General features: G+C 54.9%; 1 protein-coding gene across 3 annotated transcripts in view; it reads left to right on the plus strand.

Moving 5' to 3' along the window:
- Positions 1 to 9572, plus strand: part of LOC135283841 (glutamine-rich protein 2-like) — a 63564-nt gene extending 53992 nt beyond the window's left edge. Inside the window, exons 1-12 of one of the 3 annotated variants that reach the window (XM_064394961.1) lie at positions 5216 to 5623; positions 5920 to 6000; positions 6085 to 6186; positions 6435 to 6539; positions 6728 to 6819; positions 6961 to 7075; positions 7361 to 7483; positions 7699 to 7773; positions 8083 to 8247; positions 8404 to 8516; positions 9143 to 9208; positions 9492 to 9572. In XM_064394961.1, coding sequence (XP_064251031.1) covers positions 5369 to 5623; positions 5920 to 6000; positions 6085 to 6186; positions 6435 to 6539; positions 6728 to 6819; positions 6961 to 7075; positions 7361 to 7483; positions 7699 to 7773; positions 8083 to 8247; positions 8404 to 8516; positions 9143 to 9208; positions 9492 to 9561 — 1362 coding nt within the window. In that variant the 5' untranslated portion in view covers positions 5216 to 5368 and the 3' untranslated portion in view covers positions 9562 to 9572. Of the gene's footprint in view, positions 1 to 5215; positions 5624 to 5919; positions 6001 to 6084; positions 6187 to 6434; positions 6540 to 6727; positions 6820 to 6960; positions 7076 to 7360; positions 7484 to 7698; positions 7774 to 8082; positions 8336 to 8403; positions 8517 to 9142; positions 9209 to 9491 lie in introns of those variants that run through there. The other 2 variants (XM_064394962.1, XM_064394963.1) reach the window with 2 other exon arrangements.
- Positions 9573 to 22084: the final 12512 nt, after the last annotated feature.

A 22084-nucleotide genomic window follows, 5' to 3' on the forward strand; every position in this document is an offset into this window, starting at 1 on the left:
TGGGGCAAGCACTGGCCCTCCACAGCTGCCTTCTGCTCCCCAGCTCTGCCCAGCCCCGCCAGGCTCCTCTGCCCCAGCCCAGGTGCAGAGCCCTCCTTGCTGTGGCAGGGCTACGCTGCACCCCAGGAGCCAGGGATGTGTCCTCAGGGCCCTTACCTTTGGCTGTTCTGTGGTTGCTTGCTGGGGGTCATTGGCTGCAAATATGGGAGAGTCTCGGAGGACCTGGGGAGGGCAGGAGTCACAGGGGTGTGACAGGGGACCAACAACCTGTTCCTGTTAGAGGAGGCCCCCACAAACCCATGGGATTGTACCCCATGGCATCCCGCTGCCTGTAGCCCTTGGGATGAGTGCCCACAGCCCCTGCTGATGGGCAGGGCTGCAGAGGGGGCTCCCCACATCAGCCCCTCCCCAGCAGACAGTGGCACCCTTGTGCCCAGCAGGGTCACTGCTGGCACCCATCTCCCCCATGCCAGCCCCGCTGCCCCCATGCCCTGGTGCTACTCACTGTCCAGGAACCTGCACGGTGAGCATGCGGTCACAGGACAGGCACGTGAAAGGCACTGGCAGCTGCCTGAGGAGGGTGAGGGAAGAGGGCTGGCTGAGCTCCTGGGGCCACAGCCCTGCAGCACACAGGCAGCAGCTGGCGGGCAGCAGCCAGGCGCTGGGCAGCTCACGGCACAGGGTCACGGTGTTTGCAGGCTGAACCGTGGGGTCTTGAGCCTGTTTCTCCCCATCCCCAAGGTGCTGGCTGAGGCCAGGGGAAGGCCACAGGCACCCATGTCACCATCCCAAGCAGCCCCTGCAGCGCTTGCAGCCCCTCTCGGGCACCAAAGTCCCCTGTGTGCATGGCAGGAGGGCAGGGCATGATCCAGCTCTGGGACACGGCGTGTCACAGCCCTGCCTGGGAGGAGCAGTTGCCCTCTCCCAGCCTGGCTTCTGGGAGCCTTTGCACCCACGGCCCCATTTTGCTTTGGGAGGGCTCTGTCCTGCAGGTGCCCTCTCCTTGTTCTTCCTTGCCTGTGTGCAACCTGCTGCTGGTGGAAGGAGAAGGTGCAGCTGCTTCATCAGCTTCCCTGAGGTTCATTTAGCAGTGGAATTGGTGCCGTGGCAGGGGACCAGAGGGGCAGTGTGTGGGAGAGCTGGAGGGAATGGGATCATCGCTGTCCCCAAAAAGCCATCAGTGTCTCCATCACACTCACTTCTTAATCCCAGCGGCGTTTTCACGCCTCAACTTATTCTCGAGAGCCTCCATGTTCCTGTTCCAGGAGCCAGCTGGAAAGGACTCGACCAGCCTCTCCAGCCACACCGGACATCAACAGCCCCCAGCCCGATGGACAGGACTCAGCACCCAGTGCTCGATCTCCCACATCTGGTCAGAAGCAAGAAACGCCGGAGACAGCAGTCATCAGAATGATGACTTTTTAGTTTTATTAAGTTAGTTAATAATTAGCGTTCAGTTATTTAGTTAATAAAAACCCTTAAAATTCCAGGCCGGGCCTTGTCTCACCAGCCTCTCTCCTCCCCGCTCTCCCTGGGGCTCCGTCAGCTCCTTGCCCCTGCTGTGGCTCTGCCTCCGGGCTGAGCAGGTCGAGCCCGGGCCAGCCCTGAGGCTGCTGCTGCTCCCGTGGCGGCTGCGGGGCAGCTCCGAGGCTCCGGGCCCGCTGCGGCAGCAGGAGCAGCGCTGCAGAGCCCGCGGCCCTGAGGGGCTGGCAAGCCACGGGCAGATGGCCATGGGGCCCGGCGGGCACTGCTGGCGCTGCTGCTCTCGGCTGCCGCCTGAAATCCTTACAGGCAGCCCTGACGCCGACTCAGGAGCCGCCTGGAGCCGTGCCCGAGGGCTGGCCCCGGCCCCCAAGTGCGCACTCGTCCCCTCATCTCTGCACTGGCACATCCCGAGCTCGTGTGGCAGCTTCCTCCTCCTCCTCCTCCTTTCTGAGGGGCAACGTCAGGGGCTGGCCCAGCGGCTTTCCTCCCGCACTGCGGCAGCCCCTTGCCCACAGCTCCTGTCAGCAGCCGGAGCTGCTTTCCTTTCCAGCCGGGCAGCCCCGCCGTGTCCCGCAGCCTGCGCCGGATCCTGCCCAGTGCCGGCGAGACCCGGCGGCTGGGCCCGGCCGTGCCGGGCAAGAGCAGCTCCCTAGGCGGGGGAGCACAGGGGGACATGGGGGGACACACGGGGGACGCACGGCGGGCAGCGCTTCCCCGTGTCCCCATTGCCGCAGAGCAGCGCCGTGTGCCGGGGCTGGCACGGAGCCCAGCACCCAGGAATGTCTGTGCTCTGACGGGAGAAAGGACACTGCAGGCATGCTTCTCACTCACCATGGCGTGCAGCAATAAAACCTTCGGCCAGTTCATGGCAGTTAATGTGGCAGTCAGTGGTACCTTGAGAGCGCAGTAACAAATCAAGGCGGCCCAAGGTATTGATGGGGCTCTGTGGACACCTAAAGTAGAACGTGTCATAAATGCTTATAGGTAATAAAGAAATAAATAAATAAATGCCGTGGGTAATAAATACTTACACCATCTGGAACCATGCCTGCACTTTGGTGGAGCTCTCACCTCTGCATCCACAGCTGTAGTTGGGCTTCGCAATAAAGAAATGCCTGATTCTGAATACTGCATCTTTGTTAATTTTTATTCCTGAATTTCGGTGACAGGTGACCTCCACCATTGTCCATCCTGGAGCAGGGCCAGGGCGAGGGACAGTGCATGCTGCTGCCCTGCCCAGAGCTGGCTGGGTACTGTACATGTGCACATAACACCTGATGTCCTGGGATCCTACTACCATTTTCCTTCAGAACACTCTCTGAAGCACTAGAGGGAGATTTCTTGAAGATGTTTAGGCTTTGTGTGTGCACAAAACGGCCTGGTGAAGCCAAAATGAGCAGGAAAGCAAGGAGCAGAAGACACTGAGCTGGTAGAAAGGGACAAGAAGAAAAGAAGAAATGTGACCATCCCTCCCGTGGCACCAGCACCGCAGTTAACAGCAGCCTGTGAGCTGCAGGAGGGCACCGAGCATGCTGGGCAGCATCAGCCTGCTCCCTGCTTGCCAGAGGGGTCGACAACCTGCCCTTTCCCCCTGGATCTGCTGTGGACAAGTCAAACACGGGGTAGTTTTGGGCAGGGCAAAGCAGCCAACGACTGCGTGAGCCAAGTTTCACTCCTGGTCCCTGGGGCAGGGGCCTGGCTGGGCTGAGCCAGACGACAGGGCATGAGCAGCTGGTGCTCAGAGGTGGCAAGTGCCCCTGAAGGGCACCGGTGCCACTGCTCCCCATCAGCGTGCAAGAACCAGAGCATGGAGCCTCTCCCTCTTGCCGAGCTGCTCCCCCTTTGCTCTCCCCGTTGCTGGCAAGGAGCGCCCGCTCCCTGCCCTGTACTCACCCACTGCTCCCTGTGGAAATGCCCTCTGGAGCGCAGAGCTCTGCCCTGGCTGGTCACACGGAGGGATTTGTAGTGCCCTCTGTGCTGGGCAGGCTGAGTGGGTTCTCTGAATTAACTCCATCCTGTCCTTCTTTCACCCATACAGAAGACAACATCCACAGCCAAGGTCTCCAGCTGGAATGGAGCCTCCAAAGAAAAAAGTGAAGAAGGCAGACAAGCCAGCTTAATTCATGTTCTCCATTCTTAATTTATGTTCTGTATTAATGTTCTAAATTATTGGTTCTTCTTTTTTATTCTAACTTCCTATTCCTATTTCATTGTTCTTTATTCATTGTTCTTATTTCATGTTCATCATTCATTGTTCACTTCTTGTTCTTGTTGTTCTTCACTGCTCTTATTTCATCTTCCTATGTCTCTTACAAGACATATTTGAGCAATAAACAACACAGCACTGAAATGAACTTACTTTGCTCTATTTTTCCCTAGATGTGCTGCTTATTACAAGCCTTGTCATGTCCCTGGAGATTAACTTCACTTGGTCACTACTGCAGACAGTGCCTTTGATACTGGTTTTCTTTCTCATACTGTATGCAATAAACAGCTCAAGAAATTAGGGACAAGAAAAAATCATGAAGGGTGAAAAAAACAAACGGAGGCAATAGTGATTAGAGACCTTAAAGCTAAGAAGATGTGCCAGAGAGGATTTGCAGGCGTCTCCCATGTTCACATGTCGGACAAAGAAACAGCAGAAGGTGGCTGACAAGGTCAGGGTGCAGGAAATATATTCCCTTTCCATGTTGTCAGGTTTCCCAATGCTTGAAAGCCGATTTGAGAGTCCTCAATGGTTTATTTCCTCTGCTGGCTCATAAGTCAGCTCTGTATCCCCTCACCCAAAGGTTGCTGCTGTAGAGTTTTGAAGCAGGAAGGAGAAGGGGTGAACGGAGCGTGTTTTGGAAAGGGGCAGGTGGGGGTGGATGGCAGGTGTTCAAGGGAAGAACTTGGCTTGTCTTCCCACACAATCTTGGGGACATTGGCAGGAGAAATGATTTCATTGTCTTCTTTATGGACTGTCAAGCTGACATAAAACCTGACTTGGAGGAAATGGTACAAAGGCTTCACCCACAGAGACTCTCTGCCCTGAACTCCTGAGGAGAAAGGAGTCTGTGCCCCAACAACCCTACAGCTCAGCCAGGGGCTCACGGGGCTCCTCCTGCACCCCCAGCATGAAGAACAGCACCCCACTGCTTCCCCGGCAAAGGCTGATCCCAATGGATGCTCCAAACCTGGCCCTGGGTTTGCAGCAGTGAAGCAACTGGCTTAGGTGTAACACACATCTTCAACGGATAAAAAAGAAAGACAATGAGGCTGTACCCTCCTGGCAGACCTTGGAGCATGTTTTGGCAAATAAAAGGACTACAAAAGGGCTGGAGGTGGACTTTGCACAAGGGCCTGACATGGGAACAGCTTCACACTGAGAGAGGGGAGAGATCGGTGGGATATTGGGAAGAAATTCTTCCCTGTGAGCGTGGTGATGCCTTGCCACAGTCTGCACCATTCCTGGAAATGTCCAAGACCAGGTTAGGTGGCACTTGCAGCAACCTGGTCTAGCGGAAAATGTTCCTTGACCTGTCCCTGACCGGGCCTGAAACGAGATGATCTTTTAGGTCCCTTCCAGCCCCAGCCATTCCAAGGCTCCATTAATCTATGACTTCATGAGTCTGGAACCCACTGGTTACCAGGAGTGGAGTGGTGCGTTGCCTGGCAACGGGTGTTGTGATGAGGAGGGCCACCAGCACCCTGGTTCCAGTCCTGCAAGGGACAAGGAAGGAGGACGGAGCCTGCTGGCTACTCATCCTTTTCCTTATCACGTTTGCTCATTTCTTCTATCACGCCTTTTGTTTAACCCATTTGTCACCAATTTTGCTCATCCCTGACAGACCCAACTGGGCAGGAAGGCGTCTGACAAATCAGGGACAGAGTGTGTGCAGTCATGGCAACATCCCTGGACACACTCAGCCTCTCCCAGATGCTGGATCTCGCCATTGGGACACCCCAGAAGGGGGCCATTCAGTTTGCAGCCATGAGAAAACTGCTGCAGGCTGTGCTGGAGCACCTGGACGTGCAGTACCTGACCAGCCAGGAGCCGTGGCCAGGCCAGCTGAGTGGCCCCTCACTTGCTGATGTGGCTGCTGAAGTGAAAGAATTTAAGAAGGAGATGAAAGAGTATAAGAAACACACGTCCAAGGTAGAGGCTCTTCCCCGCCCCTGGGCACTCCCCCAGCAGACAGCCCCTCTCTGCTTCCTCACACAGCCGTGCTTGGCTCTGCCCTCACTGCCCTGGCAGAGCCGCTGGCAGGGGCTCTTTGCTGTCTGGATGGGCTTCAGTGCTCTGGCACTGAGCCCGGCTGGGGCAGGTGGCACTGGGACTCTCCCTGCTCACCTGGCTGAGCCATGGGCTGCCCGTGGCAGGGTGGGGCTCTTTGGGGTGTTGCTGCCCTGGCCATCACCTCTGACATCCCTGATTCTTGAATTGCTTCACAGGTTCTTAGTGAGGAGATTGGTGGGATAAAGGCAGAAAATTCCCGCATAGCAGAGAACCTGAAGAAGTTCCAGGAGACACAGGTCTGTGCAGACCACTGTGGTTCTCAAGTCATATTTCCAAAACACACTCACCAGTGACTTGTCCCTTACAATGCTTTCTCCTAGACCCTGGTGGTTTCCGAGCATCTCGAGGAGATTGAAAAGTTAAAGGCTGGCCAGCGGCATTTGTCAGGGGAACTGAACAAGGTCCAGATGTCACGGAACCAGGTGAGCTGCTGCTGGGAGCAAGTTTTGGGTCTGAGACTGCAGCCCGTACCCTCTGCCCTGCTGGTTGGAAGCTCAGCACTCTTGGCCCTGCTAGATGCATGGACCGTGCTGCCTGCAGAGCCCTGCCAGCCTGGCTGAGCTTGGCCCTGCACTGTCCCCAGTGCTTGGCAAACCACAGCAGGGCTCGAGGGCTTGTGGGTCCCCACTGACCCTCCCTGAGGCTCACTGCCACCACTGCTCTCTCCTAGGACATGACTCTCATCCAGGATCTGCGTGAGGAGGTTGACAAGATAAAGACAACACAGCTCCTCATGGAAGGAGACATAAAGAAGCTTAAGGAGTCTCTTGCCTTAGTGAGCTGTTGGGTCATGTAATCTTTGGGCTCTCATGGGGAACTTCAATGTGGCTCCACAATCAGTTTTTGGTGTCAGGGCCTCAGGCCCAGGTGGAGGACCGTGGGGCTGCCCATGCAGCTAAAGGGCCCACACGCTGGGACAACATGATGGCTGGGCCCTGACTCTACTGTCACTGTCCTTTCCAGATGAAGAAGCTGGAGGAAGACCTTAAAAAGCTGAGGAAGGATACAGCCAAGTGGAAAGAAGAGAGCAGCAAGGAGATCTCTCAGCAAATTGAGTAAGAGGACAGGAGTGGGTTTCATACCCTGGGGGGCTGCAAGGGAGCCCAGATGGTCTGGCTGCATCCTGGTTTGTGGGCACAAGGTGCCCAGCAGCCCTGCAGGGGTAACCCTGCCCTTGCCCCCATCCCGCTGGCCAGGGCTTTGCGGCAGGAGACAAGGCGTGAGCTGCAGAAGATGGGAGAGCAGCAGGAGAGGAGGAATGCCATGCTGGAGCAGATGCTGAATGAGACAGCCGACCAGCTGAATGAGCAGGTGAGGTCCTGGGGGAGCACTCCCACCACTCCTGGCACGGTCCTGTTGCAGCTCCATGCCACATCTTCATGCTCTGTTGTGCTTTGCTGTAATCTTATGGGAGAGCCAAATTGCCCAAATTGGCCTGGACCAGTCAGTGGCATGGACAGTAATTAAAGCCTTGATACAAATGTCCTCTTGACATAGTGGGCTCATGGCCACTGACTGAGTCATGTGTGTTTGCCCCTGAGGAGCAAACAGACCCCCCTTGGGTCAGCACCTTATGTTCTTCCATCCCGGGAGCAGGATCAGGAGCTGAGACAGCAAATGGAAGCCAAGTTTTTGCAGATCCAAAAAGACTATGAGAAACTCAACCTTGCCTCAGGGATGCTCCAGAAGGACTCTCAACAAAAGCAGAAGGATATCACGGTAGGTGGCTGAAACCCCTTTTTGGTCAGAGCATCCCCCAAGACGACTCCATTCAGGGATCACAAGGAATCTCCTGCTGACCTCCTCACAGCACTGTGCTGGTCCCAAGTGCATTCCCTTGAGGTTTTTGGGCAGGGGGAGAGGGGTGTGCTTCTACATCCTGCAGTGTGCCACCACCTTACTGTGGTGTGATGAGTTCCTTTCTGTGCTGAAAGATGCTGTTCCAGTCTCTGGAGAAGCTGCAGAAGGAGAAGGCAGATCAGCAGGACATGCTGGCAGCAATGGACATGGTACAGTCTAGAGGGGCCTCTGTACCAGCCCAGGGGCTCCCGGGCAGGGTGACAAATGCCCCTTGCCCTTGGGGGCTGGGGGCCAGAACTGGTGTGGAGAGGGAGAATTTCCTGAGTTCAGGGGGTCCCTCACCCTCCAGATGGTGGGACCAAGCTCACCAGGCTGACGGGGCAAATGGGGCCACAGCAGCCTGAAAGGGCCATGCTGGCCTGGGGGAAGCACTCCTCCCTCTCCCCTCACACACGCTGGCCCTGCCTGTCCTTCCTCATCCCTTTCCCCACCGCTCTCCTGCTCTTCCCCTCTGCTAGAAGGCGGACAAAGCTGCCTTGGGCAGCAAAGTCAATTGCAGCCAATTTGAAGAGAACATGGAGGAGCTGGATGAGAGGATGGAGGAGTTGCAGAGCCAGATTTCAGGCCAGGAGCAGCACTGGAATAAGATGCAGCAGCAGATCAGTGATGCAATGGAAGAGAAGGTGAGGGGTACCTGGTCCCCACCTTGAGGAACTGGCACCTTTGGGACTTGGCAGCCTGAGACAGCATCCCTCTGAGGATCCCCCTCCAGGCTTTTCCCGGGAGAGCTCCATGTCACCTCCTGGGGCAGCTGGCTGAGGCTGTGCACCTGTTCACAGCTGGATCGCCTGGAGCTGAAGACGTTCCGCAAACACCTGGAGGACTCCTGGAACAGGAACATGGAAGAGCTCGAGAATAGGCTGTCGCGTGAAAATGCTGCTGGGTATAAGAAGTGAGTGTGATGGAGACACTGATGGCTTTGGGGACAGTGATGATCCTATTCCCTCCAGCTCTCCCACACACTGCCCCTCTGGTCCCCTGCCACGGCACCAATTCTGCTGCTAAATGAACCTCAGGGAAGCTGATGAAGCCGCTGCACCTTATCCTTCCACCAGCAGCAGGTTGCACACAGGCAAGGAAGAACAAGGAGAGGGCACCTGCAGGACAGAGCCTTCCCAAAGCAAAATGGGGCCGTGGGTGCAAAGGCTCCCAGAAGCCAGGCTGGGAGAGGGCAACTGCTCCTCCCAGGCAGGGCTGTGACACGCCGTGTCCCAGAGCTGGATCATGCCCTGCCCTCCTGCCATGCACACAGGGGACTTTGGTGCCCGAGAGGGGCTGCAAGCGCTGCAGGGGCTGCTTGGGATGGTGACATGGGTGCCTGTGGCCTTCCCCTGGCCTCAGCCAGCACCTTGGGGATGGGGAGAAAGAGGCTCAAGAGCCCACGGTTCAGCCTGCAAACGCCGTGACCCTGTGCCGTGAGCTGCCCAGCGCCTGGCTGCTGCCCGCCAGCTGCTGCCTGTGTGCTGCAGGGCTGTGGCCCCAGGAGCTCAGCCAGCCCTCTTCCCTCACCCTCCTCAGGCAGCTGCCAGTGCCTTTCACGTGCCTGTCCTGTGACCGCATGCTCACCGTGCAGGTTCCTGGCCAGTGAGTAGCACCAGGGCATGGGGGCAGCGGGGCTGGCGTGGGGGAGATGGGTGCCAGCAGTGACCCTGCTGGGCACAGGGGTGCCACTGTCTGCTGGGGAGGGGCTGATGTGGGGAGCCCCCTCTGCAGCCCTGCCCATCAGCAGGGGCTGTGGGCACTCATCCCAAGGGCTACAGGCAGCGGGATGCCATGGGGTACAATCCCATGGGTTTGTGGGTGCCGCCTCCAACAGGAACAGGTTGTTGGTCCCCTGTCACACCCCTATGACTCCTGCCCTCCCCAGGTCATCCGAGACACTGCCTTATTTGCAGCCAATGCCCCCCAGCAAGGAGCCACAGCACAGCCAAAGGTAAGGGCCCTGAGGACACATCTCTGGCTCCTGGGGTGCAGCATAGCCCTGCCACAGCAAGGAGGGCTCTGCACCTGGCCTGGGGCAGAGGAGCCTGGCGGGGCTGGGCAGAGCTGGGGAGCAGAAGGCAGCTGTGGAGGGCCAGTGCTTGCCCCACGTCTGAGGGGTTTTGCATTCCTTGCCCTGCCCTGCCCTGTCTCACCCACATCTCTGTCCCAAGGTTGCTGAAAGCACATCTGATGAGCTGTGTCTGTTTTCAATTTGAGCTCAAGCTTGGTGGGGAGTTGTGTGCTTCCTGTGAAAGGAGTTCCCAAAACCAAGCCCTGCAGCTGGGACAGGCCAGCTCCTGCCAGCTGGTGTCCTGTGCACAGGGACCTGCCACGGCCATGGCCAGCACACCTGGCTGTGGGGACAGAGCCAGCAGATCCAGCCGGGTGGATGGGCTTGGGGCTCCTGCAGCTGGTGGACAGGAGCTGGCAGGGACATGTCCCTGCAGGCAGCACTGCCCGTCCCCTCCCTGGCACAGCAGGGTGGTGCCCAGGGTGCCACAGGGCTGGGCACTGAGGATCCTCTGCCCCATCCCACAGGAGGCAGTTGGTCAATGGCAGGGTCCCCCGTGTGCCGCAGAGCTCTGGGGACCATCAGAGCCGCTGCTCCACCATGCAGAACATCAAGGCTTCTCCATATACAAGTGCAGAGCTGCAGCGTTTCCTGGTACTCCACAACAAGGTAGGCATGATGAAGGTGGGGACACAGAATGGCGACTGAGGCTTGATGGCATTGCTGACTATCCAGCGGCAATCTGTGCCTTCAGTTCCCAGGGAGACCTGGGTTGGGAGGTTCATTGGGGGATGCTGGATTGGGCCCTGCATTGCAGCCAGCTGCCCTCTCCTCCTCAGCCCAGTGTGACCCTGCTGCAGCCCAGTGACGGACACATCTCCAGGAGCCGTAATGACCAGCATCGTATGGCAATCAGGACAGAGGACGCATCAGGTATGGCCCCGTTAGGGCATGGGGGATAATGAACAGGGGGCTGATTATCTGCTGGGTACGGGCTGTAGAATGAATAAGGCTCTGTGTGCAGATCTGGCTAATGTGGCATGGGTATTTTGCGTCTGGGGTAAGAAGGAAGGGGCAGAATGGATTGGGAGGACTGGTACATGGGGTAACTGAGCTTGGAGCTGGAGTGAGGTGGGAAAATGGCCATGGCCAGTGTGGGACAAGTGCTTGAGTTCTGGTGGGTGGGGCCAGCACCTGTGGCAGCTCACCCTCACTTCACCCCCAGGCCCTGCCGCCTCACGAGAGCACCAGCCACGAACAGCTCCCCGACAGGTCTCACGGGCCCCAGGGCTCGACCAGCCTCTCCAGTCCTGCCGGACATCAACAGCCCCCAGCCACATGGACAGGACTCATCACCCAGTCCTCGACCTGGGACATCTTGTCCGAAGCGAGAAACGCCTGTAACAACAGTCATCAGAAAGATGACATTTTAGTTGTATTAAATTAGTATATAATTAGTTAAGTAGCGTTAAGTTATCTTGTTAATAAAAACCTTTAAAATTACAGGCCGGGCCTTGTCTCACCAGCCTCTCTCTTCCCCGCTCTCCCTGGTGCCCCTTCAGCTCCTTGCCCCTGCTGTGGCTCTGCCTCCGGGCCAGCCCTGCTGCTGCTGCTGGTCAGGGCAGAGAGTCTCCATGGGTGAAGCCCAACAGCAGTTAGAATGCAAAGTAATGAAGAGAATGATGGCATTGAGAATGGATGACCATTGATTCCTTTGTTTGCAAAAAACAGATAACTAAGTCAAAATTTTTTCTGTGTGTGTGGCTCGAACTATCCGCTCCACTCGTCCTGAGAAGAATAAAGTAACGCCCAACTTGCCAAAACTAAAAGGATAGTCTTTGAGGATTTCATTTATCCTGGTTTTGGTGACAGTTGCTAATGGCCCAGGTGGAACTTTCCTCCTTCTTTTGCTCCATGGATTCATGGGATCGAGAGGACTCCGGTGCACTCCAAAGATTTTTCCGGAAGATCCTCTGATGCCCTAATCCAGTGGGTTCAAGGCAAAGAGCCCTGGGATTTTAGGAAGGTCGTTCAGACACACTGTTAACTCCAGGTGGAGGAATTGTGGTAATGGCAAAAGTGGGGGAAGAGGCTGAGAGAGGGCATGCTCAGAATGTTCAGCAGGGAATGCTGGACAAGTATTTCCCGCCTGCACATCCCTGGTGGGAGGAGGGGGAAAACACTGTCACTGTGTTGGTGTGCACCAATGGAATTCCAGGGAAATCAAGACACTGGAACCAGTAAGGATTCGGTTGGAGCCTGATGGAAGACTGGTCAGGCAGAACAATTATTCTTTGAAGTTAGAAGGTAGAAGAGGGTTAGAAGAATGAATTGCTAAATTTTGGAAGATGGGTCACTAAGGGAATGTGAGTCACAATATAGGACTCCTCTCCTGCCAGTAAAGGAAGCACACACTAAGGAACACAGGCCAGTACAAGATGTCAGAGCTGTCAAGGAAATAGTGTGAGACTGGTGTGAGACCCAGTGGTAGCAAGTCCTTATACACTCTTCACCTCAGTTAAGGAAACTGATGAGTCCACTGTTGTGGATGTTAAGGATGATTCTTTCTGCATTGCCCTTGAAACTGAAAGTCAACTCGAATGGAAAGTTCCTTGACGGGCCATGAAAACCAATTGAGGTGCACTGTTCTTCCTCCAGGGTTCAAAAATCACCCCACATTATTTGAGAAATGTCTCAATTTGAGACAAGTTAGGAGGAAACATCTCCTCTAAAGAAAACAGGTTTCAGCACGCCCTCCCTCCCACAGCAAGGAATTTTTTTGGAGGAAAGTGAAAAAAGCTGTTTATTTAACACACAGAGTGGAGGCAGGCATGGGAAAAAGAATGAATAACGTTAGATATTCAAGCCTTCTCATTGTGGGGTAGGCTGGTGGATTCAGAGCTCTTTCTGTAGGCGTGGCTCGGCTCCTCCCGAGTCCAGAGCCGAGATGTGCATCCCAGGGCCTCCCCTGCGGGCCAAGGCACAGGGCTGCCGGCGATGTTCTGGTGCTTCAGACCAGGGAAAAGCAAAAACCGTTCCAGGAGAAGAAGCCACAGTCCTGGAAAAACTTCTGCCATTGTCAAAGAAACAAGAAGCCAGCTGAAAGCCGAGATGTACTCCCTCTGTCTGTGCTGCACAACACAGCTGAGGGAGCCTGGGGCAGGATGTTGGAAAACCACACCAAAAGAATTTCACTGGCTTTGCACCCCTCTCTCAGACCCAGCTTAAAGTTACAGGACCCATGTCTGGGCATAAAGCAGACAATAGGAGACACAGTATCATGCTGTCACCCTGTCATGGTTTGACTCTGCCACAGTGCCAGTGCCTCCATGAATATACACTTTCTCTGGTGGCTTCTGTGAGATGTGATCAGGAACAGAGCAAAGCAGGCTCCAACTCAGGAATAAAGGAAACAAAATTTATTAATTACAACATCTAAAAAGGAACAAACACAAAACTAAGAATGAAAACCCTCCAAATCCATTCCTCCTCCTCCTCCCCTCCATTTTCTCCACAGAATGAAATAACACCATAGATTTCCAGGCCATCACCATCTCTCACATAATCAGTCCATCATCACCCCTCAAATAATCAACCCTCAAATCCATCAGGGAGAGAGGAGTCCCCCCTTGCACCATAGGCTTCCCCCAGAAACACAATTGAAACCTCTTGTGTTTCCGTGTCACTCGTGGCACCACCCAGAGAACATCGGCCCTCGTGACTTCTTCCCTCCATGTCCAGTGCTCTCACCACTGCACATGGGCCAGGACTGCTTTTAGGGTTCCCCGTTTAAGGATGCTCCACTCAGTTCCAAAAGCAGCAGTCTCTCAAATTCAGGACACCAGCCCCCCCCAAATTTAAACCCCTGGGGCCGAGCGGCCTCATGAACAGAGATCTTCCCCTCCTGGAGACAGAGGGCATCCCACACCCTCCTCAGCCGTCTCTGTTCACGCCACTGCTTCACTCTTGACTCCAACGCATTGCCTCCCCCTAAATACAGTCTCTGAGTCACAGGAAGAAGATGGGTCTGTCCATGGCCATACAAGAAAGAGTCCAGCTCAAGGCCAATCCATCATCTCTTCCCACCTAGGATTCTTCTCACCTCTTCTGACATCTCTCACATGCACCAACTTTCCTCATACTTGCCCATTTCTTCATACTTCATCTTTCTCTCCTCATTCTGATTTAGGAGGATCAGTATTTGTAAGGTGTCCCTTATTTTACAAAGGGGTTAAAATCTGGGCCTCTGCCTGCCCAGAACTCCCACAGCTGCCGGGCACCTTCTCTCGCCGCATCCCCCACTTCTGGCCGGCCGTGCTGCCAGTCCATGATACCGAATTCCAAGGCAGCACAGGCACTGGCTCGCTCTCTCTCTGTCTCCCGTGGGGTAGGAGGGGGGCCCGATGCTTCTCAGTCTCCTCCACCCTTCCATCTTGCAAGGCCTTCACTCCCCTCCTCTGCCCGAGGCTCCGGCCTACCTCACCCGGCCGCATGGCTTCCCTCCCCCAGCCAGCCCCGGCTGGGCAGGGGAGCTCTGAGCTCCTTTACAGACTGAAACTAAGAGAGAGTTCTCCTGGCAGTTCTTGCTTTTAACCCCCTGTGTTCTCAGAGGTGGTCCATACCTTCGGTGGCCAAACCAGGTGCCAATATTCAAATCCAAGCACTGATTGGTTTGACCACAACCTCCCAAAAAACTCACTTCCGTCTTAACCCACGACACACCCCAAGACAAAAACCAATTGACAAAAGAATTGGAGGTACGGTGTTGCGCTTTGAATTTATCTTATTGATTCCTTTTTAAGTGCATCGTTCTGTCCTCGTGCCCTCATGTTCTCCCTGAGATGGTTTACTCCTGGGTTTTACCCTCCCTCAAAGCTGTCCCTCCTGTCATTCTCCACCCCTTGTTCCAGCTCTTTCCCTGCCTGTCAAGGCAACCGAGCCCCTTCTTCCTGAACCTTCTCTGCCCCTTAACTCTCAGGCCAATCCCTGTTCGCAACATCCCTTTGGAATCCCCCTACTCCTGGAAGCCCCATTGGCGCATGTGAGCCATCCTCTGCACCCTCCTACCCCAACTGGCCCCAGATGCTTGATGTAATCCCCTCACTCCTCCCCTGAGGATTCCCTATTGGTTTGCTGTTTGTATCCACCCCCTGATTTGTATCTGTACAAAGCCCCTTGCACAGGAGTGCCTGGGGCTCTTTGTGTGAGCTCCTTTCACCTGGAATAAGCTGTTCCTTGTGGAACATCTAGACAGACAGCTTTCTCCTCTGCCTGGTTCCTGATGTGGCTTCTATCTGGCATCTTAGAGCAAGTGGCTGTAAAGGTTCTGTCTCTGGTAAATCCCCATACCCAGGCAGATCCCTATTGCTGGTGGGGTGCTGGAGTTCTAAGAGCTGGCCAGGGCTCTGGCAGTCACTTCAGAATGGGAAAAGGAGAATGAAGATACCCCTTTGCTGCAGTATGCAGGTGATACTTTAATTGCTAATGGAACTCATGCTGGATGCATTGAAATGACTCTTAAGTTTCCTGAACATTCTGAGACAAGCCAGTTACAGGGTATCCAAGAAGAAGGCCCAAAGTGTCAAAGAAGTGCCCTAATGCCAAACCTATCTGAGGCTCATTTCCCAGGGACAGCAAAGCCTTGCAACCAAAAGGGTGGAGGGGATTTGTGAAACTCCAGAGCCAAGGTCTGTTTGCAAGTTAGGAATATTTCTAGGAATGGGTGGTTGGTGTGGGCTCAGGATTTTTAATTCTGGCGTATGGGTAAGACCTTTATATGAGACCCTGAGAATCGCCCAAGGAGGTGCTACACCAAGGAGGTGCTACAGTGGACCCCAGAATGCCAGAGGCTTTCAGAGACCCCAAGAGAGCTCTAATGCCAGCCCAGCACAGGCATTACCTGACTTGAGCAAGCCTCTTGAGCAGATTGTTCATGAGCACTGACGTGTTGCACTACGGGTGTTAGCTCAGAGGTTATGCACATGGAAAAGGGCCATAAGATATTTTTCCAAACAAGTGGACAGTGTAAGTTAAGGGATGTCCCTTAACTGCCTTTGACTTGGAGCAGGAGCTGCGCTTTAATCCAAGAAGCCCTGAATGGACCATGGGCCAGATAATGACTGCTCATGTTCCCCCCTTGGTCCTCTCTGTTCTAGAACACAAAGGAGGCCACTAGTGACCCCCAAGTCGAATGCTGAAGTATCAAGTTTTCTTGTTGGAGCAGGATGATGGGGAACTGCAAACAACTCCTTTGCCTTGCACCCTGGAATCTGTACCAGAAAGTCAAGAAGCCTCACAACATGCCTGTGTTCCAACGACTGAGCAGCTTCACTCCAGCAGAGGAGATCCTCTGGTAGAAGATCCGGCCTGGGAATTGTCCACAGGTGGGAGCAGCTTTGTGAGCAAAGGAAAGCAGAAGTTTGGCTGTGCAGTAGGGCCCAATCCAAGCCGTCCCATTACCTCTTACCACCTCTGCACACAGGGCTGAGCTGCTCAGCCTATGGCAGCCTGGAATTGTCTCAGGGGAAGAATGGGAACACATGGGCTAATGCTAACCGTGCCTTTGGAGCAGTACCTGCCCACGGAGCTCTCTGGAACAAAGGAGGGCTCCGTTCAGCACAAGGATCCTCTGTCAAAGGTGGAGACATTACCAGACAATTACTAGAATGTGTTCAGGTACCAGCCCAAGTGGCTCTCATGCATTGTAAAGCTCATCCATTAGGAAATACATCAGTTAGTGTAGGAAACCGACTGGCAGATAAAGCTGCTAAAGGGCTGGCAGAGAAAAGCATCCCAATAGTTGCTGTACCAAAATGTGTGACCTTTCAAATGTAACCCCAGAATAACAAGCCCAAGACAAAATGCTGGCAAAATTGAATGGCCCTGGATCTAAAATAGTATAAGTTTTGCCAAAAAGTTTTACTAAGTAGTTTAATAGGAATTATTGCATTTTAGTGTCTTAAGTCTTTCTAAATATCCAATGATTTAATGGAAGTAATCCTAAATGAAATAATTAAGAGTAGTTTCAAAAGGGGGAATTGTTGGAAATGATATAACTTTTTAATTCGCTATTCCAGTTATTTGTTTTCGTTAACTCTGTTAATAATGGCTTCACTTAATCATAAGCAGTGCAGTTTTCCACTGAAGCATGTAGCAAGATTTTATTCAAACTGCTGTTAGTGGAACATTATTTGGGAAAATAACTGAACTTTTAAGTTTTGCTAAATGAACTTGACGTGATTCAGTGAAAAAAGATTGGGATAGAGAAATGGGGCTAAGAACTGGACACCAGGAATACAGAATTTGTAGAGTGTGAGGACAAGGTGTGGAAACCAGAGGTAAAGAAGAAACAAACAAGGAGAATTCCACTCTTCATGTACTGAAAACAATATCTGGACTAATTAAATTAAAAGTGGACCAATTAACATTGTTATCACAACCAGAAAGAAATAAAGACTTGAATTTCATATTAGGGATTAGGCATTCTTTACTGCAAAGCCAGATGTATGGGGGATGGCTGCACAGAGAGTACATGCTGTGTACAGGAAAAGCCCCTGTTGAAATACTGTATTTGTCATCATATTCATAACTATTCTCAGAAGAAACATACATATGGCAATAATTTCCCCCAAGACATGACTATACATTCCCTCCCCTCAGCACATGCACTCTTCTGCCCTGGGAGTCTCCTTGGCAGTCTCGGGTGGTCGGTGAACCCACAGTCATACCTGACCACGTGGTGAAATGGTGCTTCTTTGCAAATGAGGAGAAAAGTTGGTATAGCTGGCTGGGTATTTAATTAGTGAAAGCTTAGATCGATGGGCTGTAGATTGACTCCCCTCTTGGTAAAAGTTTATCCTGCTTTTGATGGTGTGGTTCCATGGACTTGGCAAAATGAGCATAGTGTGGAGCCCGCCAGGAGCAAGCAATTGTTCATCTGGCAGCAGCATGAGAACTGAGAAATCAATAACAAATGGATGATAGGAGATTAATGAATGAAGAGAAATATGTAATTTACAGGCAATGAGCATTAACTTGTTTTGCTGAAAATACATAGTGAAAAATTTAGAGAGTGGGTGTGCATTCTGAGTGGAGCTATTCCTATGTACCCCAGAGCTGGGAATAAAGTAATGCCTGATAACTAATAGTAAAAATAGTGTAGGACACTTTGATTTATCCCAGTGTTTTCAGAGGCAATGGGAAAAGGCTGTGTGTGTCTTTCAGAAGGTTTTTTATTAACGTAATACAATGAAAATGTTATTTCTCAGACAACAATTGTCCCAGAGTTTACTCTCTGCTGATGAGACGTCCCTGGTGGAGCACTGGGTTCCCAGTCCTGTCCAGCTACTTGAGGGCTGTCGAAGTCTCCCGGGGCTGGAGTGGCTGGAGGAGCCCTGGTGCCCTGGAGACATGTCGGGGGGCCGTGCCTGGCCGGTGATGCCGAGAGGTGGCAGGGCCTGGGGGGAGAGGCAAGGCTGAGCCCCCAGGCCCCGGGGCTGCCCCGTCTGGGTCAGCTCAGCCAGCTCAGAACAGGGCAGCAGGAGGGTCACCTGCTTGGCCAGAGACCCGCAGGGAGCAGGTGCAGACCCAGCAGACAGCCAGTCTCTTGTCCCCCTGCTCCCCGTGCCATGACAGGGCCACACCTGGCTCATCCAGTGTCCTGGTCACCACAGGAAGCTGGTCATTGCGGCCCCTTGGCATGTGTCCACCCCTGCCCAGCAGCTGGGTCACTCTGGGCTGGGAAGGAGAGAGCAGCTGGCTGAAAGGCAGGGTCCAGTCCAGCATTCCCTAGCAACCCTCCCAAAGCAGCTGTGCCCGAGGAAACTGAAGGCACAAATTCACCCAGGATCCTCAGCATCGCCCGGCCCGCCCCCAGTACACGTGCCATGTCCTCACCTTCATCATCCCTACCTTGTTGGGGCGGGTCACGAGTCCCTGCAGAAATGCACTCGTACGGGGAGAATCCTGAACAGGTGGCAGTTTGAAACTGCTGCTCTGATGGTCGCCAGAGCTCTGTGGCACATGGGAGCCACCGCCACGGACCACTGGCCTCCTGTGGGATGGGGCAGAGGATCCTCAGTGCCCAGCCCTGTGGCACCCTGGGCACCACCCTGCTGTGCCAGGGAGGGGACTGGCACTGCTGCCTGCAGGGGCACGTCCCTGCCAGCTCCTGTCCACCTGCTGCAGGAGCCCCCAGCCCATCCACCCGGCTGGTCTGCTGGCTCTGTCCCCATGGCCAGGTGTGCTGGCCATGGCCGTGGCAGGTCCCTGTGCACAGGACACCAGCTGGCAGGAGCTGGTCGGTCCCTGCTGCAGAGCTTGGTTTTTGGGAACTCCTTTCACAGGAGGCATACAACTCCCCACCAAGCGTGAGCTCAAATTGAAAACAGACACAGCTCATCAGATGTGCTTTCAGCAACCTTGGGACAGAGATGTGGGTGAGACAGGGCAGGCAAGGCAAGGAATGCAAAACCCCCCAGGCCTGGGGCAAGCACTGGCCCTCCACAGCTGCCTTCTGCTCCCCAGCTCTGCCCAGCCCCGCCAGGCTCCTCTGCCCCAGCCCAGGTGCAGAGCCCTCCTTGCTGTGGCAGGGCTACGCTGCACCCCAGGAGCCAGGGATGTGTCCTCAGGGCCCTTACCTTTGGCTGTGCTGTGGCTCCTTGCTGGGGGGCATTGGCTGCAAATACGGCAGTGTCTCAGGATACCTGGGGAGGGCAGGAGTCACAGGGGTGTGACAGGGGACCAAAAACCTGTTCCTGTTAGAGGCGGCACCCACAAACCCATGGGATTGTACCCCATGGCATCCTGCTGCCTGTAGCCCTTGGGATGAGTGCCCACAGCCCCTGCTGATGGACAGGGCTGCAGAGGGGGCCCCCACATCAGCCCCTCCCCAGCAGACACTGGCACCCCTGTGCCCAGCAGGGTCACTGCTGGCACCCATCTCCCCCATGCCAGCCCCGCTGCCCCATGCCCTGGTGCTACTCACTGGCCAGGAACCTGCACGGTGAGCATGCGGTCACAGGACAGGCACGTGAAAGGCACTGGCAGCTGCCTGAGGAGGGTGAGGGAAGAGGGCTGGCTGAGCTCCTGGGGCCACAGCCCTGCAGCACACAGGCAGCAGCTGGCGGGCAGCAGCCAGGCGCTGGGCAGCTCACGGCACAGGGTCACGGCGTTTGCAGGCTGAACCGTGGGCTCTTGAGCCTCTTTCTCCCCATCCCCAGGGTGCTGGCTGAGGCCAGGGGAAGGCCACAGGCACCCATGTCACCATCCCAAGCAGCCCCTGCAGCGCTTGCAGCCCCTCTCGGGCACCAAAGTCCCCTGTGTGCATGGCAGGAGGGCAGGGCATGATCCAGCTCTGGGACACGGCGTGTCACAGCCCTGCCTGGGAGGAGCAGTTGCCCTCTCCCAGCCTGGCTTCTGGGAGCCTTTGCACCCACAGCCCCATTTTGCTTTGGGAGGGCTCTGTCCTGCAGGTGCCCTCTCCTTGTTCTTCCTTGCCTGTGTGCAACCTGCTGCTGGTGGAAGCAGAAGGTGCAGCTGCTTCATCTGCATCTCTGAGGTTCATTTAGCAGCAGAATTGGTGCCGTGGCAGGGGACCAGAGGGGCAGTGTGTGGGAGAGCTGGAGGGAATGGGACCATCACTGTCCCCAAAGCCATCAGTGTCTCCATCACACTCACTTCTTAATCCCAGCGGCGTTTTCACGCCTCAACCTATTCTCGAGAGCCTCCATGTTCCTGTTCCAGGACTTCTCCAGGTGTTTGCGGAACGTCTTCAGCTCCAGGCGATCCAGCTGTGAACAGGTGCACAGCCTCAGCCAGCTGCCCCAGGAGGTGACATGGAGCTCTCCCGGGAAAAGCCTGGAGGGGGATCCTCAGAGGGATGCTGCCTCAGGCTGCCAAGTCCCAAAGGTGCCAGTTCCTCAAGGTGGGGATGAGGTACCCCTCACCTTCTCCTCCATTGAATCACTGAACTGCTGCTGCATCTTATTCCAGTGCTGCTCCTGGCCTGAAATCTGGCTCTGCAACTCCTCCATCCTCTCATCCAGCTCCTCCATGTTCTCTTCAAACTGGCTGCAATTGACCTTGCTGCCCAAGGCAGCTTTGTCCGCCTTCTAGCAGAAGGGAAGAGCAGGAGAGCGGTGGGGAAAGGGATGAGGAAGGACAGGCAGGGCCAGCGTGTGTGAGGGGAGAGGGAGGAGTGCTTCCCCCAGGCCAGCATGGCCCTTTCAGGCTGCTGTGGCCCCATTTGCCCCGTCAGCCTGGTGAGCTTGGTCCCACCATCTGGAGGGTGAGGGACCCCCTGAGCTCAGGAAATTCTCCCTCCCCACACCAGTTCTGCCCCCCATCCCCCAAGGGCAAGGGGCATTTGTCACCCTGCCCGGGAGCCCCTGGGCTGGTACAGAGGCCCCTCTAGACTGTACCATGTCCATTGCTGCCAGCATGTCCTGCTGATCTGCCTTCTCCTTCTGCAGCTTCTCCAGAGACTGGAACAGCATCTTTCAGCACAGAAAGGAACTCATGACACAGCAAGGTTGGAGCTGCCTCTTGAGGCACACCCCAGGAGCCGGGAGCACACCCCTCTCCCCGTACCCAGAAAATATCGGGGAAATGCACTTGGAACAAGCACAGTGCTGAGAGGAGGTCGTCAGCAGGAGATTCCTTGTGGTCCCCCACCTGGAGTCTTCCTGGTGGATGCTCTGACCCTAAATGGGGTGAGTTTCAGCCACACACCTCAATATCCCTCTGCTTTTGTTGAGAGTCCTTTTGGAGGCTCTTTGATGTAAAGTTGAGTTTCTCAAAGTCTTTTTGGATCTCCAAAAACTTGGCTTCCATTTGCTGTCTCAGCTCCTGATCCTGCTCCCAGGATGAAAGAACATAAGGTGCTGACCCAAGGGGGGGGTCTGTCCGCTCCACAGGGGTAAACACACACGACTCAGTGGCCATGAGCCCACCATGTCAAGAGGACATTTGCATCAAGGCTTTAATTACTGTCCATGCCACTGACTGGTCCAGGCCAATTTGGGCAGTTTGGCTCTCCCATAAGATTACAGCACAGCACAACAGAGCAGGAAGATGTGGCATGGAGCTGCAACAGGACCGTGCCAGGAGTGGTGGGAGTGCTCCCCCAGGACCTCACCTGCTCATTCAGCTGGTCGGCTGTCTCATTCAGCATCTGCTCCAGCATGGCATTCCTCCTCTCCTGCTGCTCTCCCATCTTCTGCAGCTCACGCTTTGTCTCCTGCCGCAAAGCCCTGGCCAGCGGGATGGGGGCAAGGGCAGGGTTACCCCTGCAGGGCTGCTGGGCACCTTGTGCCCACAAACCAGGATGCAGCCAGACCATCTGGGCTCCCTTGCAGCCCCCCAGGGTATGAAACCCACTCTTGTCCTCTTACTCAATTTGCTGAGAGATCTCCTTACTGCTCTCTTCTTTCCACTTGGCTATATCCTCCCTCAGCTTTTTAAGGTCT

The sequence above is a fragment of the Passer domesticus genome, chromosome 19, assembly GCF_036417665.1.
Source record: "Passer domesticus isolate bPasDom1 chromosome 19, bPasDom1.hap1, whole genome shotgun sequence".
NCBI classification, from domain to species: Eukaryota; Metazoa; Chordata; class Aves; order Passeriformes; family Passeridae; genus Passer; species Passer domesticus.